General features: G+C 38.8%; 1 protein-coding gene across 7 annotated transcripts in view; it reads left to right on the forward strand.

Annotated features, from left to right (window-relative positions):
* The window catches only part of CEP44 (centrosomal protein 44), a 33618-nt gene extending 20247 nt beyond the window's left edge, over positions 1-13371 (forward strand). For 3 of the 7 annotated variants that reach the window (XM_040231403.1, XM_040231330.1, XM_040231491.1), the window contains one exon: positions 12943-13371. In XM_040231403.1, the coding sequence (XP_040087337.1) occupies positions 12943-13110 (168 nt within the window). In that variant the 3' untranslated portion in view covers positions 13111-13371. Of the gene's footprint in view, positions 1-186; positions 2543-12942 lie in introns of those variants that run through there. The other 4 variants (XM_040231746.1, XM_040231572.1, XM_040231827.1 and 1 more) reach the window with 3 other exon arrangements.
* Positions 13372-17257: the final 3886 nt, after the last annotated feature.

Here is a 17257-nt window from a genome sequence, read left to right on the forward strand (position 1 = left end):
TTAAAATTGACTCTAGTTATTTTACTTTCCCTTCTGGCCACAGTATACTTATTAACAGTACTTGTACCTATAAATAGGCACTGACGTTTATTTAAGGCTCAAAAGCATAATTTCAGCAACCGAAATCCTACACCTCACTATGGATTAGTTATTTACTTAATATATTATTTATTTATTATATTTCAGGTTTGAAGAAACTGCAGAGTTACTGAAATGTCCAAATCACTAATATAGAATTGTCTGCATGAACTTCTCTAGGACTTTGGCTACTGTACATGTTGTATATTTTAAAGAGTTCTCTATGCAATTTCAATACACTGGAATGTTTCTATTAGAATTTGAATTCCATTTGGTATATTTGCTTTTTGGTTCCATATTGAATAAATACTTAAATATTTTTGTGCTTTGATTATACTGCTTTACTGTTTTGCTATTAGGATAGCTAAGGTGCCAGTACACTTCTTTTAGAGCGTGAAGTCATTCCAGCACTGTATTTTTGTGTCGACATTTGTTGGCAGTGTGCTAAATAATGTTTTTTAAAGTACAGGCTTGAGGACCATGGTTTACATCCTGTTGGAAACGCTCCACCTGGGACTTGCATGTTGTCCCTAGGAGGCTCTCATACATACCATCTTGCCATCTGTACTAAGGAATATGTTGTAATGAAAATTTGAAAATACTCATTGAAATTTAAATAAATATACAACTGTTTCATGCGCAGTCAAAAGGCAGCAACACATTTTCAGTTAATGTTGAGGAAGTCATGGCATGATTTTCCTTTTGTGTTTGGCAGCAAGTTGGACAGTTGTGAAAATGTGTTGAGTGTTTTAGTACTCTATTCTGTAACACATTTTAAGACTAGCAGCTCAGACACAGATGGTGGCCGTTCTGTATTACAAGATACACAATGAGTATTTTTGTTTGTTTTTTTAAATGATGGGAAGTTATATTCTTTTTGAGAGAGAAAATAATCTTAGATGAACTTAGAGAATAGTGGAATTCATTTTAAATAACTAGATGAATTATTTTATTTACTCATATTTATATAATGTAATTTGATATTTGCCACATGTGAAACATTAATAGTAAGTTAAAATTCTAAGTAACCTAAAAAATACTTTTATTATTCTAATACAGGGACATGTGTAGTCATCATACTTTAAAATTATGAACTTTTGAAGTTAGCATACAACTTTGAATTTAGTAGTTTCAGTAAATATTTCTAGAATTAATGAATTCATTTAGCTTTATTTCTTTCATTTGCAAAAAGTTATAAACCAAGAGATTATGAAAAACCACTTTATCAATGAAACGTCTAAAAATTTAGTATCCGTAGGCATGGAATTGTAGCACCACCTTGTGGTTTATATGCTGGTATTTTATCTTTCATTAAGATATGTGGTTTCCTGTGAAACATAGGATCTTATTTTCCCTTTGAAAAATCAGATTCAAGTCTTAAATAGAAATATTTTGGAATCTTTTTTGCACAAAAGAGAAGTTATCTTCTTTTCTCATGGTCTCTTTTTCCCCTCTCTCTCCTTTATGTAGTATATACATATACCAATTGTTATTGTTTAGGCTCTTAAGTTGTGGCCACTCCGCGACCTCATGGACTGTAGCTCGCCAAGCTCCTCTGTCCATGGAATTCCCAGGCAAGAATGTTATAGTGGGTTGCCATTTCCTTCTCCAGGGGATCTTCCTGACCCAGGGATAGAACACGCATCTCCTGCATTGGCAGGTATATTCTTTACCACTGAGCCACCAGGGAAGCCCTGAGTACCAATTAAAAGATTTTAAACATTTTAAATTTCCTAATATGCATTAAGTGTGCCAAATATAAATTTCTATTGAAAATATAATAAAAGATGTCATATTGTCTAGTAGAATTTGGAATCCAAATTTTTTCATACTTTTATCTAACAGACTTACACAGGAATTAATGAAAACAACTCACAAGAACACCATGCGTTTACACTTACAAAGAATCTTACTACTTTGACAATGTAATTTTGGGGGGAAAAGGAAGCAAATTTGACTTCATTGAAGTTATTTATTATTCTTTTAACTCTCCTGGAAATGGTAGAAAACTTTTTCCTCTTAGGTAATTTGGTGAGTAGCTTGAAACCATAAACCAGCCACTTGAAGTTCTTAAGAAAGTAAGGAAGGGGACTCCTGGTGAGATTATTTGGAGCTGCATAATTAAACCCGCAGTTAACTAGAATTTTCACGAACTCCATCCCCTTAATTCTCCCCTAAGTGGGATGAAAGGTATTTATTATACTGCTCACAAAGATATCAGCAGCTGGTGTGGCCCTACCTATACTGTGCTCTGAATACATCTGGATAGAGATCAGATAGAAACACTGAGAATTCATAAGGTGAAATAAGTAATGTCAACTCTATGAAAATTGTAGGCATAACTCAGGACTATTAAGTTGGAAAAAATGGCTCTACATTTGTTTGTTTGTTTCGCTCTAGCACTTTGTAATGTCATGTTTTAACATGTAATACATTCCCTGGAAAATAAAACTTCAAGACTTTGGAGGCTGCATTTCATGCTACTCATTCCTACAGCTTTACATCGTTGACAGGCACTTGGGGAGGCATTAAAAAGTAAATGAACCTTGTCAATTTTACAAACTACAACACTTTCTGAGATCCAATAACATTATAGGTTTAATTTTTACTTTTTAACAATTCCCAAGTTCATCTAGTGAAAATGTCAGGTTTCTTACCCTACTCACTCAAAGAGTGATAAAAGACAGCAGTAGTGACACAGAGAACATGCAGATTTATTTATTGGGGTGGGAGGGGATCTTTCAAAATCCATACTCATTTGATTATGGTTTTTATATCTAATACTTGTAGGAATGGGGACTGTATAGTCTATATGTCTTATTTGTCTCTAAAGTTCACAAATCACAAAAATTATTTGATTTTTAAGAATTTTAATATGAAATATTCAACTCAACATTTTAAGATTAAGAATAGAGCACTTGGATTTCCCTGATGGCTCAGTGGGAAAGAATCCACCTGCCATTGCAGAAGACATGGCTTTGATCCCTGATGGGAAGATCCCACATGCTGCGGAGCAGCCAAAACCTGTACACCACAGCTGCTGAGCCTATGCTCTCGAGCCTGGCAGCCACAACTGCTGAAATCACATGCCTCATCTACTGAAGTCTGAGCGCCTAGAGCCTGTCCTCTGCAATAAGCCACTACAATGAGAAGCTGTCACACCACAGCTAGAGAGTAGCCTCTGCTTACCTCAACTAGAGAAGAGCCCATGGCAGCAACATAGACCCAGTATAGCCAAAAAAAAAAAAAGCATTTATTCAATAAAGTATCCCAAATGCATAAATAATTTGAATTATATTTTATGGATGGGTATTAAGATAAAGGAGGGTGTCATAATTACTGATTTCTGAATCTGATGTCTTAATTTCAATTTAACATCAGTCATTTAGATGTTATATCATCTTGCTCTATCTGGTAATATATTTAAATGTGGAAAATAATATGTAGCATGAATTTATAAGTTGATTATTTTTAACATAATTTCCCATACTGAAAGCATGAATATTTCTGAGCCTTAATGCAGTAAGTTTCTCCCAATAAAAAAGGTGAGCAATTCTTAGAAACTACCATAATTTTAAAAGCTTACACAAAACTAGGTAGATCTAATTTAAAGCCAGAGAATTTTTATCAAAAAAAAAAAGTGAGATTTCTGCTTGCAGCAATATGACAAGATATTAAAAGAATTTTTTTAAACTCCTGCAAGAAACCATCAGACATTCTGGAGGAAATGCGCTAAATATTTATCACAAGAAATTGAAAGAAATTCTTAAGGACCTAAAGAAGAGAAAGCAAAAATTCAGAGGGCTTGCAGCTGACTTGGGGTAGTTTGTTGACAGTAGGAACCTAAGGCCTTGAGGGTTTTTCCTTCTTGTTTTCTCATCAGCCTGATTGTGGAATAATTTACATATAATAAAACTCCCTTGGTGGTCCAGTGGTTGAGAATCCGCCTGCCAATGCAGGGGACAAGGGTTCCATTCCTGGTCTGGAAGTTGAGGGCAGCTAAGTCGGAGTACCACAACTACTGAAGCTTATGCCCTGGAGCCCGTTCTCTGCGATAAAGAAGCCGCTGCTGCAATGAGAAGCCGTCGCAATGAAAAGCCCATGCGTTGAAACTAGAGAAAGCCCGTGCTCAGCAAAGAAAACCCAGCACAACCAAAAACAAAAAAATTTTTAATTACATAGAAATGTTTTAAATTAATTCACCAGTTAACAGAATTCAGTGAGTTTTTACGTTCATGCAATTACTTCCCTAATGAAGATCTAGAACATGCTGCTCTGTACCTAGTCCTCCACCTCCACCCTTGTCTTAACAACCACTGGTTTGCATTCAGTCATTTTAATGTTGCCATTTCTAAAATTTCACATAAATGTAATCATACAGTATTTTCCTTTTGAGGTTCACTCATGTTGTACTGTTGCCTGGAAAATCCCATGGGCGGAGGGGCCTGGTGGGCTGCAGTCCATGGGGTTGTGAGTCTGACACAACTGAGCAATTTCACTTTCACTTTTCACTTTCCTGCATTGGAGAAGGAAATGGCAACCCACTCCAGTGTTCTTGCCTGGAGAATCCCAGGGCCGGGGGAGCCTGGTGGGCTGCCGTCTATGGAGTCGCACAGAGTCAGACACAACTGAAGCGACTTAGCAGCAGCAGGAGCAGCATGTTGTATTAGTACTTTCCCTTATATCACTGAGCCATATTTCATTGTGTGGAAATACCACAGTTTCTGATGACTTATCAGTTGATGGACTTTGGGTTATTTCTGGTTTGGGAATGTTATGAAGAAAGCTGCTGTGGACATTAGGATGCAAGTCTATTTAAAAATACACTTTTGCTTCTCTTGGGTAAATACCTAGCAGTGGAATGGCTGGGTCATGTGATAGGTTATGTTTAACTTTTATGAGAAACTGCTACACTGTTTTCCAAAGTGGCTGTGCCGTTACTTTTCCCACCAGCAGTCTGAGAGTTCCACTTGCTCTACATCCTCACCAACACTTGATTTTGTCAGTCCTTTGGTGGGTGTGTGACCCCGGCAGGTCAGTTTCCAAGCGTAACCCTCACATGGTCCCACTTGGCCTGTAGCATTCTCTTCCCACAGGTGGTGAGCACACCTGACTTAGAAACTGTTAAGAGATCTCACCTGTCCTGAGATCAGGCATCTCCATCACCCTAAGGTAGGACACTGCTCACCAGTGATTAGTAAACAGGAGGTGACAACATGGTACCTCATGGTGTTTTTTTTAAAACAATTTTATTTATTTGTTTTTGGCTGTACTGGACTTTCATTGCTGTTCCGGCTTTGTCTAGTTGTGGCGAGTGAGAGCTACTCTCTAGTTGCAGTGCGCAGGCTTCTCATTGTGGTGGTTTGTCTTGTTGCAGAGCATGGGCTATAGGGCAAGTGAGCTTAGTAGCTGCGGCTCCCAGGCTCTAGAGCACAGACTCAATAGCCGTGGCGCACGGGCTTGGTTGCTCTGTGGCATGTGGGATCTTCCCAGATCAGGGACTGAACGTGTCTCTTGAATTGGCAGACAGATTCTCCAGCACTGAGCCACCAGGGAAGTCCCTCTCATGGTTTTAGTGTGCATTTCTCTATGATGTTGAGTATCATGTCTTTATTTGCTGTCTGTGTATATTCTTTGGTGAAAGTTTCTTTAATTCTTTTCCCTATTTTTTTATATTGAGTGGTTTGCCTTCCTACTGAGTTGTAGGAGTCCCTTGTTGAATACCTGTTTTGCAAAGATTTTTCTCCTACTCTCTGACTTCTCAAATTCATTTCCCTTAATTAGGTACTTTTAAAGAGCAGAAGTTTAAAATTTTAATGACATTCAGTTGATCAATTTATTAATTGTTGGAACAGGAGTGTTGAAATCTCCAATTATAACTGTAGTTGAAGGCTGCAAAAAATTCTCATTTCTTTCAGTTCTGTATTTTGAATCTGTTGTTATATAGATTCATAAACACTTTGGGCTGTTATTTCTTCATGATAAATTTATTCCTTTATCACTATGAAATGGCCCTCTTTATCTTGAGTAATATTCTCTCATCTGGAAATCTACTTTGATTTAATATATCCACTCCAACTTACTTTTAGAAAGTATTATTAAGGTGTTACTCCCCATCTTTTTACTTTTAATGTATCTGCATCTGTATTTGAAGTGGTTTTCCTGAAGAGAATATATATGCTGTCCTTGCTCTTTCATGCAATCTGTAAATCTCTGAAGTGTTTAGATCGTTTACATTTAACTTGATTATGGACATGGTTAGGTTTAAATATACCACCTTATTTGTTTTCTTATTTCCCATTTGTTCTTAATTCTTTTCTTAACCTCTTTTTATGCATTATTTTGCATTAGTTGAGTATTTTTTAATATTTCTATTTTATCTCGACTTATTAATTATACTTTATATTTATGTGTGTAGTTGCTACAGGTTTGCAGGATACATCTTTAACTTACCATAGGCTACCTTCAAGTAATATTATACCACTTCAAGTATAATATATGAACATTATAACTACATGTACATTCACCCCTCAAGCCCTTTTTGTTAGGCATTTTACTTCTACATGTTTTAATTCCACAAAACATTGTCATTATTTTGGCTTTAAACATGTATTTATTTTTTAAAGAGGTTTCCTAAAAGGTATTTGAAATTATTATAAAACTGTTGTAATTATAACAGTAACTATATGGTATTGCAGGGCAGAAAAATAGTCTATTGCAATAAGCAGAGTACAGAGCTTCCTACCAGACTCAACATAGAATAAAGATTATGACAAACTGCATTACTGACTAGTGGGAAAAGGATGGACTATTCAGTGAATACGGACTTCCCTGGTGGCTCAGTGGTAAAGAATCTGCCTGCCAATGCAGGAGATGGGTTCGATCCCTTGGTTGGGAAAATCCTGTGGAGAAGGAAATGGCAACCCATTCCAGTCTTCTTGCCTGGGGAATCCCATGGACAGAGGAGCCTGGAGGGCTACAGTCCAGGGGGTTGCAGAGTCATACACGACTGAGCATGTGTTATGAAGGCCTGGCTGTCATGGGGTGGGGGAGATTAAATTAGAGGCTCATTTTATACCATTCAGTCATTTAAAGGTAGATTAAAGACATAAACATGGAAATAGAAATGAAAGTGAGGTCTGTGAGCAGCAGCACCAGCATCACGTGCAAACTAAATCTGCATTTAAAATATGCATATGAACATTAGGGAAGCACTGGAAAAGATGATCTTTGTGGAAATAGTTCTTAACTCAAATTGCACAGGTCATAAAAGAAAATATAAACTTGACATATGAGAGTTGAATTACTAACTTGAAAGATGGTGGCTTCCTGGAGGGTTTGTTGTTCATGCAGAACGTAGCCCTCCCTGCAGATGTGTTGGCTGGAAGGTACTTGCTGAGCACCCCCAGCATCCTACACCCCCTGCACAAATGGCTTGGCTTAAACTAGCCAAAACAGGAAACGATGTGATGGGTAAAGGGAACCATAGACATGGCAGAGCCCAGAAATCTCACTGAGAAGGAGGAAACAGCTCTGCAGGCATTCCAATCTGGAAGGGAATGAGAATTGGCCACTGGGGCTCGGGCCAGTGTGGGCAGCCATGGTGTGTGTGCAGGAGAGGTGGTTGGGGCTCATGACTGCCCTGCTATCCCATCTCTCCACTCCCTGCCATCCCACAGGATGTCTGCCCACAAAGCCCAGGTATGTATGTTGAGGGGCAACTGTCTGGACCTGTCTGTGGAAATGCTGTCAATGTTAAAGGGCCTTAACAGTTCTAAAACCAACACCCTTTGTGCCTCTGAAGATGATGTAGATGTTCATATGGATGAAACACAGGATGAGTTCACAGAGGCATGAGTTAGTGCTGGTGGCTCTGGCTTGACTGTCAAGCCCAGTCTCCATCTCCAGAGGGCTTGTTCAGCTGCTTCCTACCAACTGGAGATGCACCTGCAACCTGGGGCGCCCCTTCCACCTCAATGGCAAGAGACCTGACTGCAGGTCATGGAGAATGGCCAGATCATTGCACATCTGTATTTTCTACTTTCTGCTTCTCCACCTCACCCACTCTGTGAGCTCTGATCTTCCCCAACAGAGTGTGCGAAGACAGTGGTTCCAGCACTCATGTTTCTTCTTTAATGTCACATAAAATGTCCACAGTGGAGCCGATTGAGATTGCAGAGGTGAGCTGGCCACACAGATGCCATGGGTGCAAGGTCACTCTGGAGCAGCACTGGCTGAAGCCCTCAGTTTGCACATACCTGGAAGCCAAACCACGGGAGTGACTATGCTGGAGAAGGAGGGCCATCCTCTGAGACCAAGGCCACTATGCAGGCATATTTCCCTAGCCTTTCCTTCCTGATAGCTGTGGTGGAGGAAGCCACCACCAGGGTTCTTGGGGTAAATAGCTAAACCTCTGAGCTTGGTTTCTTCTCCTGTGAAGGGAAGTTTGCCCTAGGGTACTGGTTCTCAAACTGGGCACTGTGGAACCCGTGGAGGTTCCAGAAGTTCCTGGAAGACTTTGGTAGGAAGCACAGAAACCATGAGAGGAGCCCCAGGAACTCTGAGCACTCGTCCCCCATGACTCCCAGCTGATACCTCCCTCTCCATTTGTAAATTTTATTCTTATATGACTTATTCCCATGTGATTTTTACCACTGAAATACAAATTTGAGAATCCCTTAAAAATATTTCAGTCTATCAAAAGAAGATGTGAGATGACAAAGCAGAATTTTTTTTAGTAGGCATAACCAACGAGTTAGTATTCAGCATGTAAAAAGAACATCCCTAAATAAATATTCCAATAGAATACAAAAGATGAGTTACTGAGAAAAGACATCCTGAATGAGCAATATACAATAAAAAAATACAGTCAATGTGTAAAATTTTAAGTCATTACTAAGTTTTATTAAGGTTGTGGTCAACAAAGTCTTAAATAACTCTGACTGAAGTGTAGTCAGTACAATGAATTTGCAGATAGTTTGGCAAAAAACTTGTAAGATGTGCATGTCCTATGAAGTAGCAATGCCGCACCACAGCATATACCTTAGATAAATTCCCTCATAAGTATTGACAGAATTTATAAGGATATTCATAGTATTTATAGTAGCATTTCATCAAATTGCCAACAAAAATAGTAACCACTGGTGACAACTGAGGCTGAAGAAGTAGAATCTTGTATATTATCCTAAGGAGCTTTACCTTGTGAAACAATAGGAAGCCACGAGGACTAGAATATTGTTTTAGGAAGATGTCCCTGGTGGTGTTTGAGGAGGAACAAGGAGAGGACAAAGCTGGAGGCTGGGGGACTAGTTAGAGAATGCTTACAGGGTCCAGGAGAGAAACAAAGCTGAAGGTAAAGAAAGAGCATTGGAGATGAAGAGGGGAGAGAAAAGAGAGATACTGACTGGATAAGGAAGAAAGGGTGTTTCTGCCTTGGATAGGTGATAATCAGCTGGCAGCATTGACAGCAGTCCCATGGAGTCACTTTAAAGTGCCCTATCTCCAGTGGGTCCAACAGGATAAATAACATCCAACAGATCATTTCAGATAAAGATTTTGATTTGTTGGCTGGGCTCCTTTATACTGGTTGATATCAATTTAGTATAATGTCTACCTCAATGATTTAGTTGCCTCATAGTAGCAATCAGTTTTCTGGCAGTAGTTTTACAAAGTTCTCCTAAAAGACTCAACTACAGCCTTTTTTCTTGGGACTGCTTAAAGATGGTCTCTGCTATGTCCTGGGACTGGCCGTGTTTCCTCTTTCTCCCAGTGATATCAAAAGGCAACTTTTGTGCATGGATTCATCAACTGGGGCCTATCTTCAAGTCAAAACCAGATAACATTGTTCATTTTGGTTTTGGAATTAAAGACCATAGAATTGGTTGGGGTTTTTGTTGTTTTTTTGTTTGTCTTTTCATTTTGTTTGTTTTCTCTGAAAAGTGAAGAAGTATAATTATTAATGTGGAATAATCTACTTAATGGTGATGGGGATTGTAGACACATTTGCTGTCTGCTCTCACGCTTAACTTTCTTTGGGGGATTTACCCAAATTTCCTAGTGGGTAACAATACTTTCCCTTTCTGAGCCATGTGTTGTGTAGTTTACTCGCTAAGTCATGTTTGACTCTTGTGACCCTATGGACTATAACTTGCCAGGCTTCTCTGTCCATGGGATTTTCCAGGCAAGAATACTGGAGTGGGTTGCCATTGCCTTCTCCAGGGGATATTCTTGACCTGCATCTCTTGTGTCTCCTGCATTGGCAGGGGATTCTTTACCATTCTTTACCACCAGGGAAACCCTAAGCCTCAAGCAAAATGACTTCAGGTATAACTCATTCTACTGATTCCCAGACACTGATTGAGATGAGCAGGCCACCCAACTGTAGGCAAAGAACTTGGTCTTCTGGGGAAGACGAGTTTCCTTCCCTGGCCCCCAGTGAGGGTGTGGCTCTGGAGTTCATATACTTGCTTGTGCCTGAGTGAAAAGCTGCCATGTGGAACCCACAGAGGAAGGTATGTGGTCACAGCATTTAAGATGCTGAAGGAAGCTTCTTGCAAAGCCAGGTCTCCTTGTGGATATTCACTGCCATGAAACAGTACACTGCTATTATTAGAGACCTTATGGGTGTAATGATGTACCCAGAAAATTATGTGTAACTTTTGAAAAATCAACCTTATTTCTTTAATTATTTTCTCATGACAAGAACTATTTGATATATATGATTTCTTAACCCTAATACTTTGACACATGTAAAAGATACAAGTATACAACTCAAGCAAATTAGCTTCGACATAGAAGGTATCAATTGTTCTTAAATTTTCAGGTCCAAACCATCATTTAACAACAATAACAACAGTGAGCCTTTAACATTTAAGATTAGGATGTAAAGAATTACTACAACTACGTTGTTGTTTAGGCACTAAGTCATGTCTCTTTGCAGCCCCATGGACTGTAACCTGCCTGGCTCCTCTGTCCATGGGATTTCCCAGGAAGGAATACTGGAGTGGGTTGCCATTTTCTTCTCTAGGGAATCTTCCCGATCCAGGGATTGAACCTGCGTCTCCTCGATTTCAGGCAGATTCTTTACCACTGAGTCACTGCGGAAACCCTGTGACAACTATACTTTCCCATTTTATCAGGAAAGTAAATCAGGAGGAGGAGGAGAATACATAGGAAAGCACTTTTCTCAAACGCACAAAAAATCACATTTTAAAAAGAGCTGGTCCTAAGAATGTTCAGATAAGTTGCTGCCTCTTCCCCTCTTAGTCCAGTTTTAGTTGATTTTAAGTTGTAAAAGCTAAAGTTAGAGGAGACATGTGTTTTTAAATTGTTTTCAGTGTATCTTCAAAGTTATAAAGTAGTCAGTGTTAAAATATATCTGGTAGTTTAACAATAACATTTTGCTTTCAGGATAATGTTCTCACACTTTATAGCTTTAAGAATGTACTGTACTCATGGGAAAATGAAGGCTGTTATGAGAAACTGAAGGGAAAAGTTCAAAAGGTAGTCCATGACTTTTTGCCTTTTTTTTTTTTTTTAAAGTTTAGAGAAAGGATAAGACTGTTTGGATTATGTTGTTCTCTGACTTAGTAAAAAAATGCTAATGAATATATGTTAACCTTCAGGTTATCAACATTCTTGCTCAAGATAGATTTATAGTAAAAATAGACTACTGAACTGTCTTGTTAAATTTTAAAAGATGAGTTTGGATGAGTTACAAATAACATCCTCTACCCTGAGGTCAAAAAGAATATGCAAACACAAATTTTTTAGATAAGAAAACTTATGATAGTTTCAACTTTCATGCTTCTTATTTAAATGACTATGTAAGAAATACAGTCTTTTATGGTTTTATTTTACTATATAGCACTCTCTGTTTTTAACATTTTCAAAGTACCACTTGTTCATTTTCTCCTCTTTCTGAAACTATTACAGTATTGTAAAAAAAAAAAAATAAAATTAGAAAAAAAATAAATTTATGCCCTTAAAAAAAAAAAGTACAAAGAGCACCTTGAACTTTGTTAATATTTTGGTGTTATCTTTTTTATTTTTCTATGTGCACATTCATGTGAATTGTGTGAGTTATTAAATGGAGATTATATTTCAGATATAATTTTAATTTTTTCATGGGACTAGTGATCATTTTCCATGTCATTATGTTTCTGAATATAAAATATGGATTTTTCACACTATTCTGTCCTAGAAGTTTAACAGTCATTTGACCTTCAATGTGCTGGGCATGATACCATAATCTTTTAAATAATTTCTCTATTGTGCGTTTTACTGTTTTATAAAGTTCCTAAATAGAAAAAGTGCCCATGATAAGCCTTCCTATATGTAAATCTTTGATGGTACATATTATTTCCTTGGGATAAGTTTTTAAGATATGCAGTGATTAAGGTAATTGGTATCTATTTCTGACTTTATGTCCACAAAAGTTATATCTTCTATAGGAGTTTTTAAGTATACACTTGCCATAATTGAATATATTCACTTTGTAGATCTCTACTAATTAGTATCAATACCTATGTTATTATACTATTATATTATGATGTCATCATTGTATTTACTATTTTTTTTTATTAGATTAAGATGATTGCTGAGGCTTCTTATCCCTACAGCTCTTCACCTGAGCCTCACTCCCCAGAGGAAAATATCTTGACCATTTTAAGTCTTTCTCTGGTGTTTTAACTGTATTTGTAAATAATCTGGTTAGTTTTTGCTCATTTGGTCTACTTTTGACCTTATCGCTAGACCACCTATTATGGAATAGGAAGAATTAGCACTCTTAAGTGCTATGTACCCATCCTGCTAATCTGTTTATACACTATTTTAATCTCTTGTGTTGTGTTTTCTGTTTCCTAGAACCTTCCCACATGGAGTGTCCCATCCTCTTGTTCCCACCCCGGCCGGCTGCGTTCTAGGCCTCCTCCATCCAGCTCGTCCTGGACTCTCCCGGGTCCCTCTTTCGGGTTGCCTCTTCATTTCTGGGAACCCATGTCTCCCTTCCCTTGCTGCACTCGGATGTTTTAGGGGAGCTCCTCCACTAAACTCGGAGCCCCTTCTTCAGCAGTAAGTCTCTCAGTAGGTGGACCTTCAGTCTCTGCTTTTCCTTCCTGCAGCATCGTCCTTGTCCATCTGATTTCCATTTTCCACCAGCTCATGAAAACCCCTGCTGATGGCCCCTCACCCATATTCCTCATGTGTGTTTATAACTTACCTATACCTTTGTTGTGGTGAACGGGGTGGAAGGCCCCACGGGCAGGGAAATACATGCTTTCTTCGAATAGAAAACGTGCTTCATTCACTCAAATATTTTCATTGGCTTTACAGTACAAAAATACAAAATTTGGGCAAGATTGCTAGAAAAATGTTCAGATATGACAAAACACCCATCCTTACTTTCCTCCCATCCTCAACTAAGTCCACACAAATGTAAAGGACTGTGTAACCAGAATAGTGATAGGGGCAAACATAGGCTGAAGAGGTAGGAATTAAAATGTAGTTCAACAGTGAAAACTAGGAAAAAGCTGGGCAGGGCAAATAGGATAGTTCTGTAGGGTTGGTAAAGATTCCCAGGTGGTTCAGTGGTAAAGAACCCGCCTGCCATTGCAGGAGATGGAGGGTCAACCCCTGGGTTGAGAAGATCCCTTGGAGAAGGAAATGGCAACCCACTCCAGTATTCTTGCCTGGGAAATCCCATGGACAGAGGAGCCTGGTGGCTACAGTCCATGGGGTTACCAAGAGTTGGACAAGACTGAGCCACTGAGCACACACGTAGGGTTGGTTAAGATTGCTTCTCCTGGTGTGGTAGTATATTCTAAGCTGCACCATGGCATTCATTTTAGTGGAGTAGGAGAAAGCAGTGGCAAAGGAAGGAAGGGGAATATAATGGGGATACCCTTTGCTTAGCCTGAGAGCCTGCAGCATTGGCAGGGCTAGATCCATTCTATTAATTGCATCATTCACCTCTTGTAAACACATTTCCTTAGACCACATGTAATAGGCCTTGGCTCCATTCAGCCCATTTATTGACTCCTCAAATACCTAACGTATAATTTTTTTTCACGTCATTCTCATCAAATAAAATTCACTTTCATTTTTATGACCATATTTAAAACAGAGAATATCTCCCCAAGTGGTCTTGGGTCTCAAAGTGGCAGAGATTTTATGTGCTTCGTGTTTGAACTGCCAAAGATCTCCGGCGATGTATGCATTAACCATACCCACTTAGAGTTCTGGTTCATATGTTTGCTCAAAGCATAGGGCTACCACCAGAAAGGGTCTCAGCCTAAAAAGAAAATTACTCCAGTTATGCAGATCCATAAATCCCAGCTCAAGCAATGTATTTTGGGGGTAATAAACACAATTTTGTTCTTAATTGGGGAGAAATAATACTTATGCTTGAACCTGTCACCTTCCTGGAATTGAAGTCTATCCCACATGGAGACATTCCTCTGTAACGAACACTTTTGCTAGTAAAACCAGTCCACCAGGATATCCAGCCAACACTTCTTGCAGAGGGCAGAGTTCTCTGGAATTTACTGAAAATGGAAAATTGATTACATTGGCCACAGAGGACATTTATATTTATACAAACACTTTAGATAAGGCTTTTAAAAGCCAGAAATCACTTTTAGCAAGATATAGAAAAATGTTGTAGTCTTTTTTTATTTTTAATAGGTGTTAGACGGGTTATTATATTGATATTTACAGCAATTAGGTGATTAATTGAAGAATTTGACTTGAAAGGATGAACTGTTCCAACATTGGTTTGTAATTTTCTTTACTATATGCAGTTCAATTTTGTGGTCTGGCAAATGACCAACAGCCATTCATCTAGTACACATACCTTTCTACAGCTGGATTTTCAAATATGATTATAAAGTTCATATGACAGAAGTGTCCTGAAAATAAATATGTCAGCAGGCTTTGCTTTATTTTATGCATTTATTCTGGATGTAACATAACTTGATACAAACACAGATGACGTTCTGAGACATTTTGCCAGACCTGTTCAAGTACAGCATCGTTTGAGATGGTGGAAGTTGATTTAGAAACACCTGGGTTGAGTATTTCTATCCATGCCTTAAATCCTAAAAGCCTTGCCAGTTTTTATAGTCCTTTCGGGGAAAGACAGGAACTACATTAACACTTATTAGTATAACAGTTAATGTAGTTCTAAGAAAGACTTTGTAAAATTTTGGAAATTATGCAAAAAAAATAAAGGGAAGATTTTAAAAGAATTAGTGTTTGATCAGCCTCTATTGTGGCTTCCCTGGTGGCTCAGTAAGTAAAGAATACTCCAGCAATGCAGGAGACCGCCAGCAATGCAGGAGACCAGGGCTTGATCCCTGAGTTAGGAAAATCTCCTGGAGAAGGAAATGGCAACCCACTCCAATGTCCTTCCCTGGGAAATTGTATGGATGAAGGAGGCTGGTGGGCTGCAGTCCACAGAGTCACAAAGAGTCAGACACGACTGAAGCTCCTTAGCATGCATACATAAGCTGATAGGTTAACAGGGAGAAGAACCACAATGTTTCTTCCTCTCTTAACCAGCAACATATTTGCATTAAACAGCCATCTTATGGAGAAGTGCCTCCACTTTCCTTGTCAGGAAGGAGTAATTTTCAGCTAGTGTTATACAAGGGCTACACCATAGCTCATAATGACATTTTTTCTCAAAGTGGCAAGTTTCTTAGGTTATAACATTAGTCACATGAAGTGCCAAGACTTTTGAAAAAGCTCCCTCCCACACAAGATAAAGATTATGATAATACAATTATCGTGGCTAACATAGTTGAGTGACTCTGACTGGGCAGAGAGGATTACATGTATGATCTCATTTTAATTTCCCAAGAATACTCCAATTAAAAATAGAAAAAATAACTCCCAAGAATAATGACTCATAAGGACCTACTGTACAGCACAGTATTTCTGCTTTATTGACTATGCCAAAGCTTATGACTGTGTGGATCACAGTAAACTGTGGAAAATTCTGAAAGAGATGGGAATACAAGACCACCTTACCTGCCTCTTGAAAAAGTGTATACAGGTCAGGAAGCAACAGTTAGAACTGGAAATTGGAACAACAGACGCTGGGCTGGAGGAAGCAGTAGTTGGAATCAAGATTGCTGGGAGAAATATTAATAGCCTCAGATATGCAGATGACACCACCCTTATGGCAGAAAGTGAAGAAGAACTAAAGAGCCTCTTGATGAAAGTGAAAGAGGAGAGTGAAAAAGTTGGCTTAAAGCTCAACATTCAGAAAACTAAGATCATGGCATCCAGTCCCATCACTTCATGGGAAATAGATGGCGAAACAGTGGAAACAGTGGTGGACTTTATTTTTCTGGGCTCCAAAATCACTGCAAATGGTGATTGCAGCCATGAAATTAAAAGGTGCTTACTCCTTGGAAGGAAAGTTATGACCAACCTAGACAGCATATTTAAAAAGCAGAGACAGTACTTTGCCAATAAAGGTCCATCTAGTCAAGGCTATGGTTTTTCCAGTAGTCATGTATGGATGTGAGAGTTGGATTGTGAAGAAAGCTGAGTACCAAAGAATTGATGCTTTTGAACTGTGGTGTCGGAGAAGACTCTTGAGAGTCCCTTGGACAGCAAGGAGATCCAACCAGTCCATCCTAAAGGAGATCACTCCTGAGTGTTCATTGGAGGGACTGATGTTGAAGCTGAAACCCCAATACTTTGGCCACCTGATGTGGAGAGCTGACTCATTTGTAAAGACCCTGATGCTGAGAAAGATTGATGGCAGGAGGAGAAGGGGACGACAGAGGATGAGAAGGTTGGATAGCATCACCGACACAATCAACATGGGTTTGGGTGGACTCTGGGAGTTGGTGATGGATAGGGAGGTCTGGCCTGCTGCGGTTCATGGGGTCGCAAAGAGTCAGACATGACTGAGTGACTGAACTGAACTGAACTGTGCAGCACAGGGAACTCTAGCCAATACTCTGCAACTCTATTCCTTATATGGGAATAGAGTCTAAAAAAGAGGGGATATATGTATATGTATAACTGACTCACTTTGCTGTACAGCAGAAACTAACACAATACTATAAAATCAACTATACTCCAATAAAAAAGTTAATTTAAAAAATCTCCTATTGGGCTTCCCTGGTTGCTCAGAGGTTAAAGCGTCTGCCTCCAATGCGGGAGA

This window comes from Oryx dammah, unplaced genomic scaffold (assembly GCF_014754425.2).
Source record: "Oryx dammah isolate SB20612 unplaced genomic scaffold, SCBI_Odam_1.1 HiC_scaffold_1, whole genome shotgun sequence".
Classification (NCBI taxonomy): Eukaryota; Metazoa; Chordata; class Mammalia; order Artiodactyla; family Bovidae; genus Oryx; species Oryx dammah.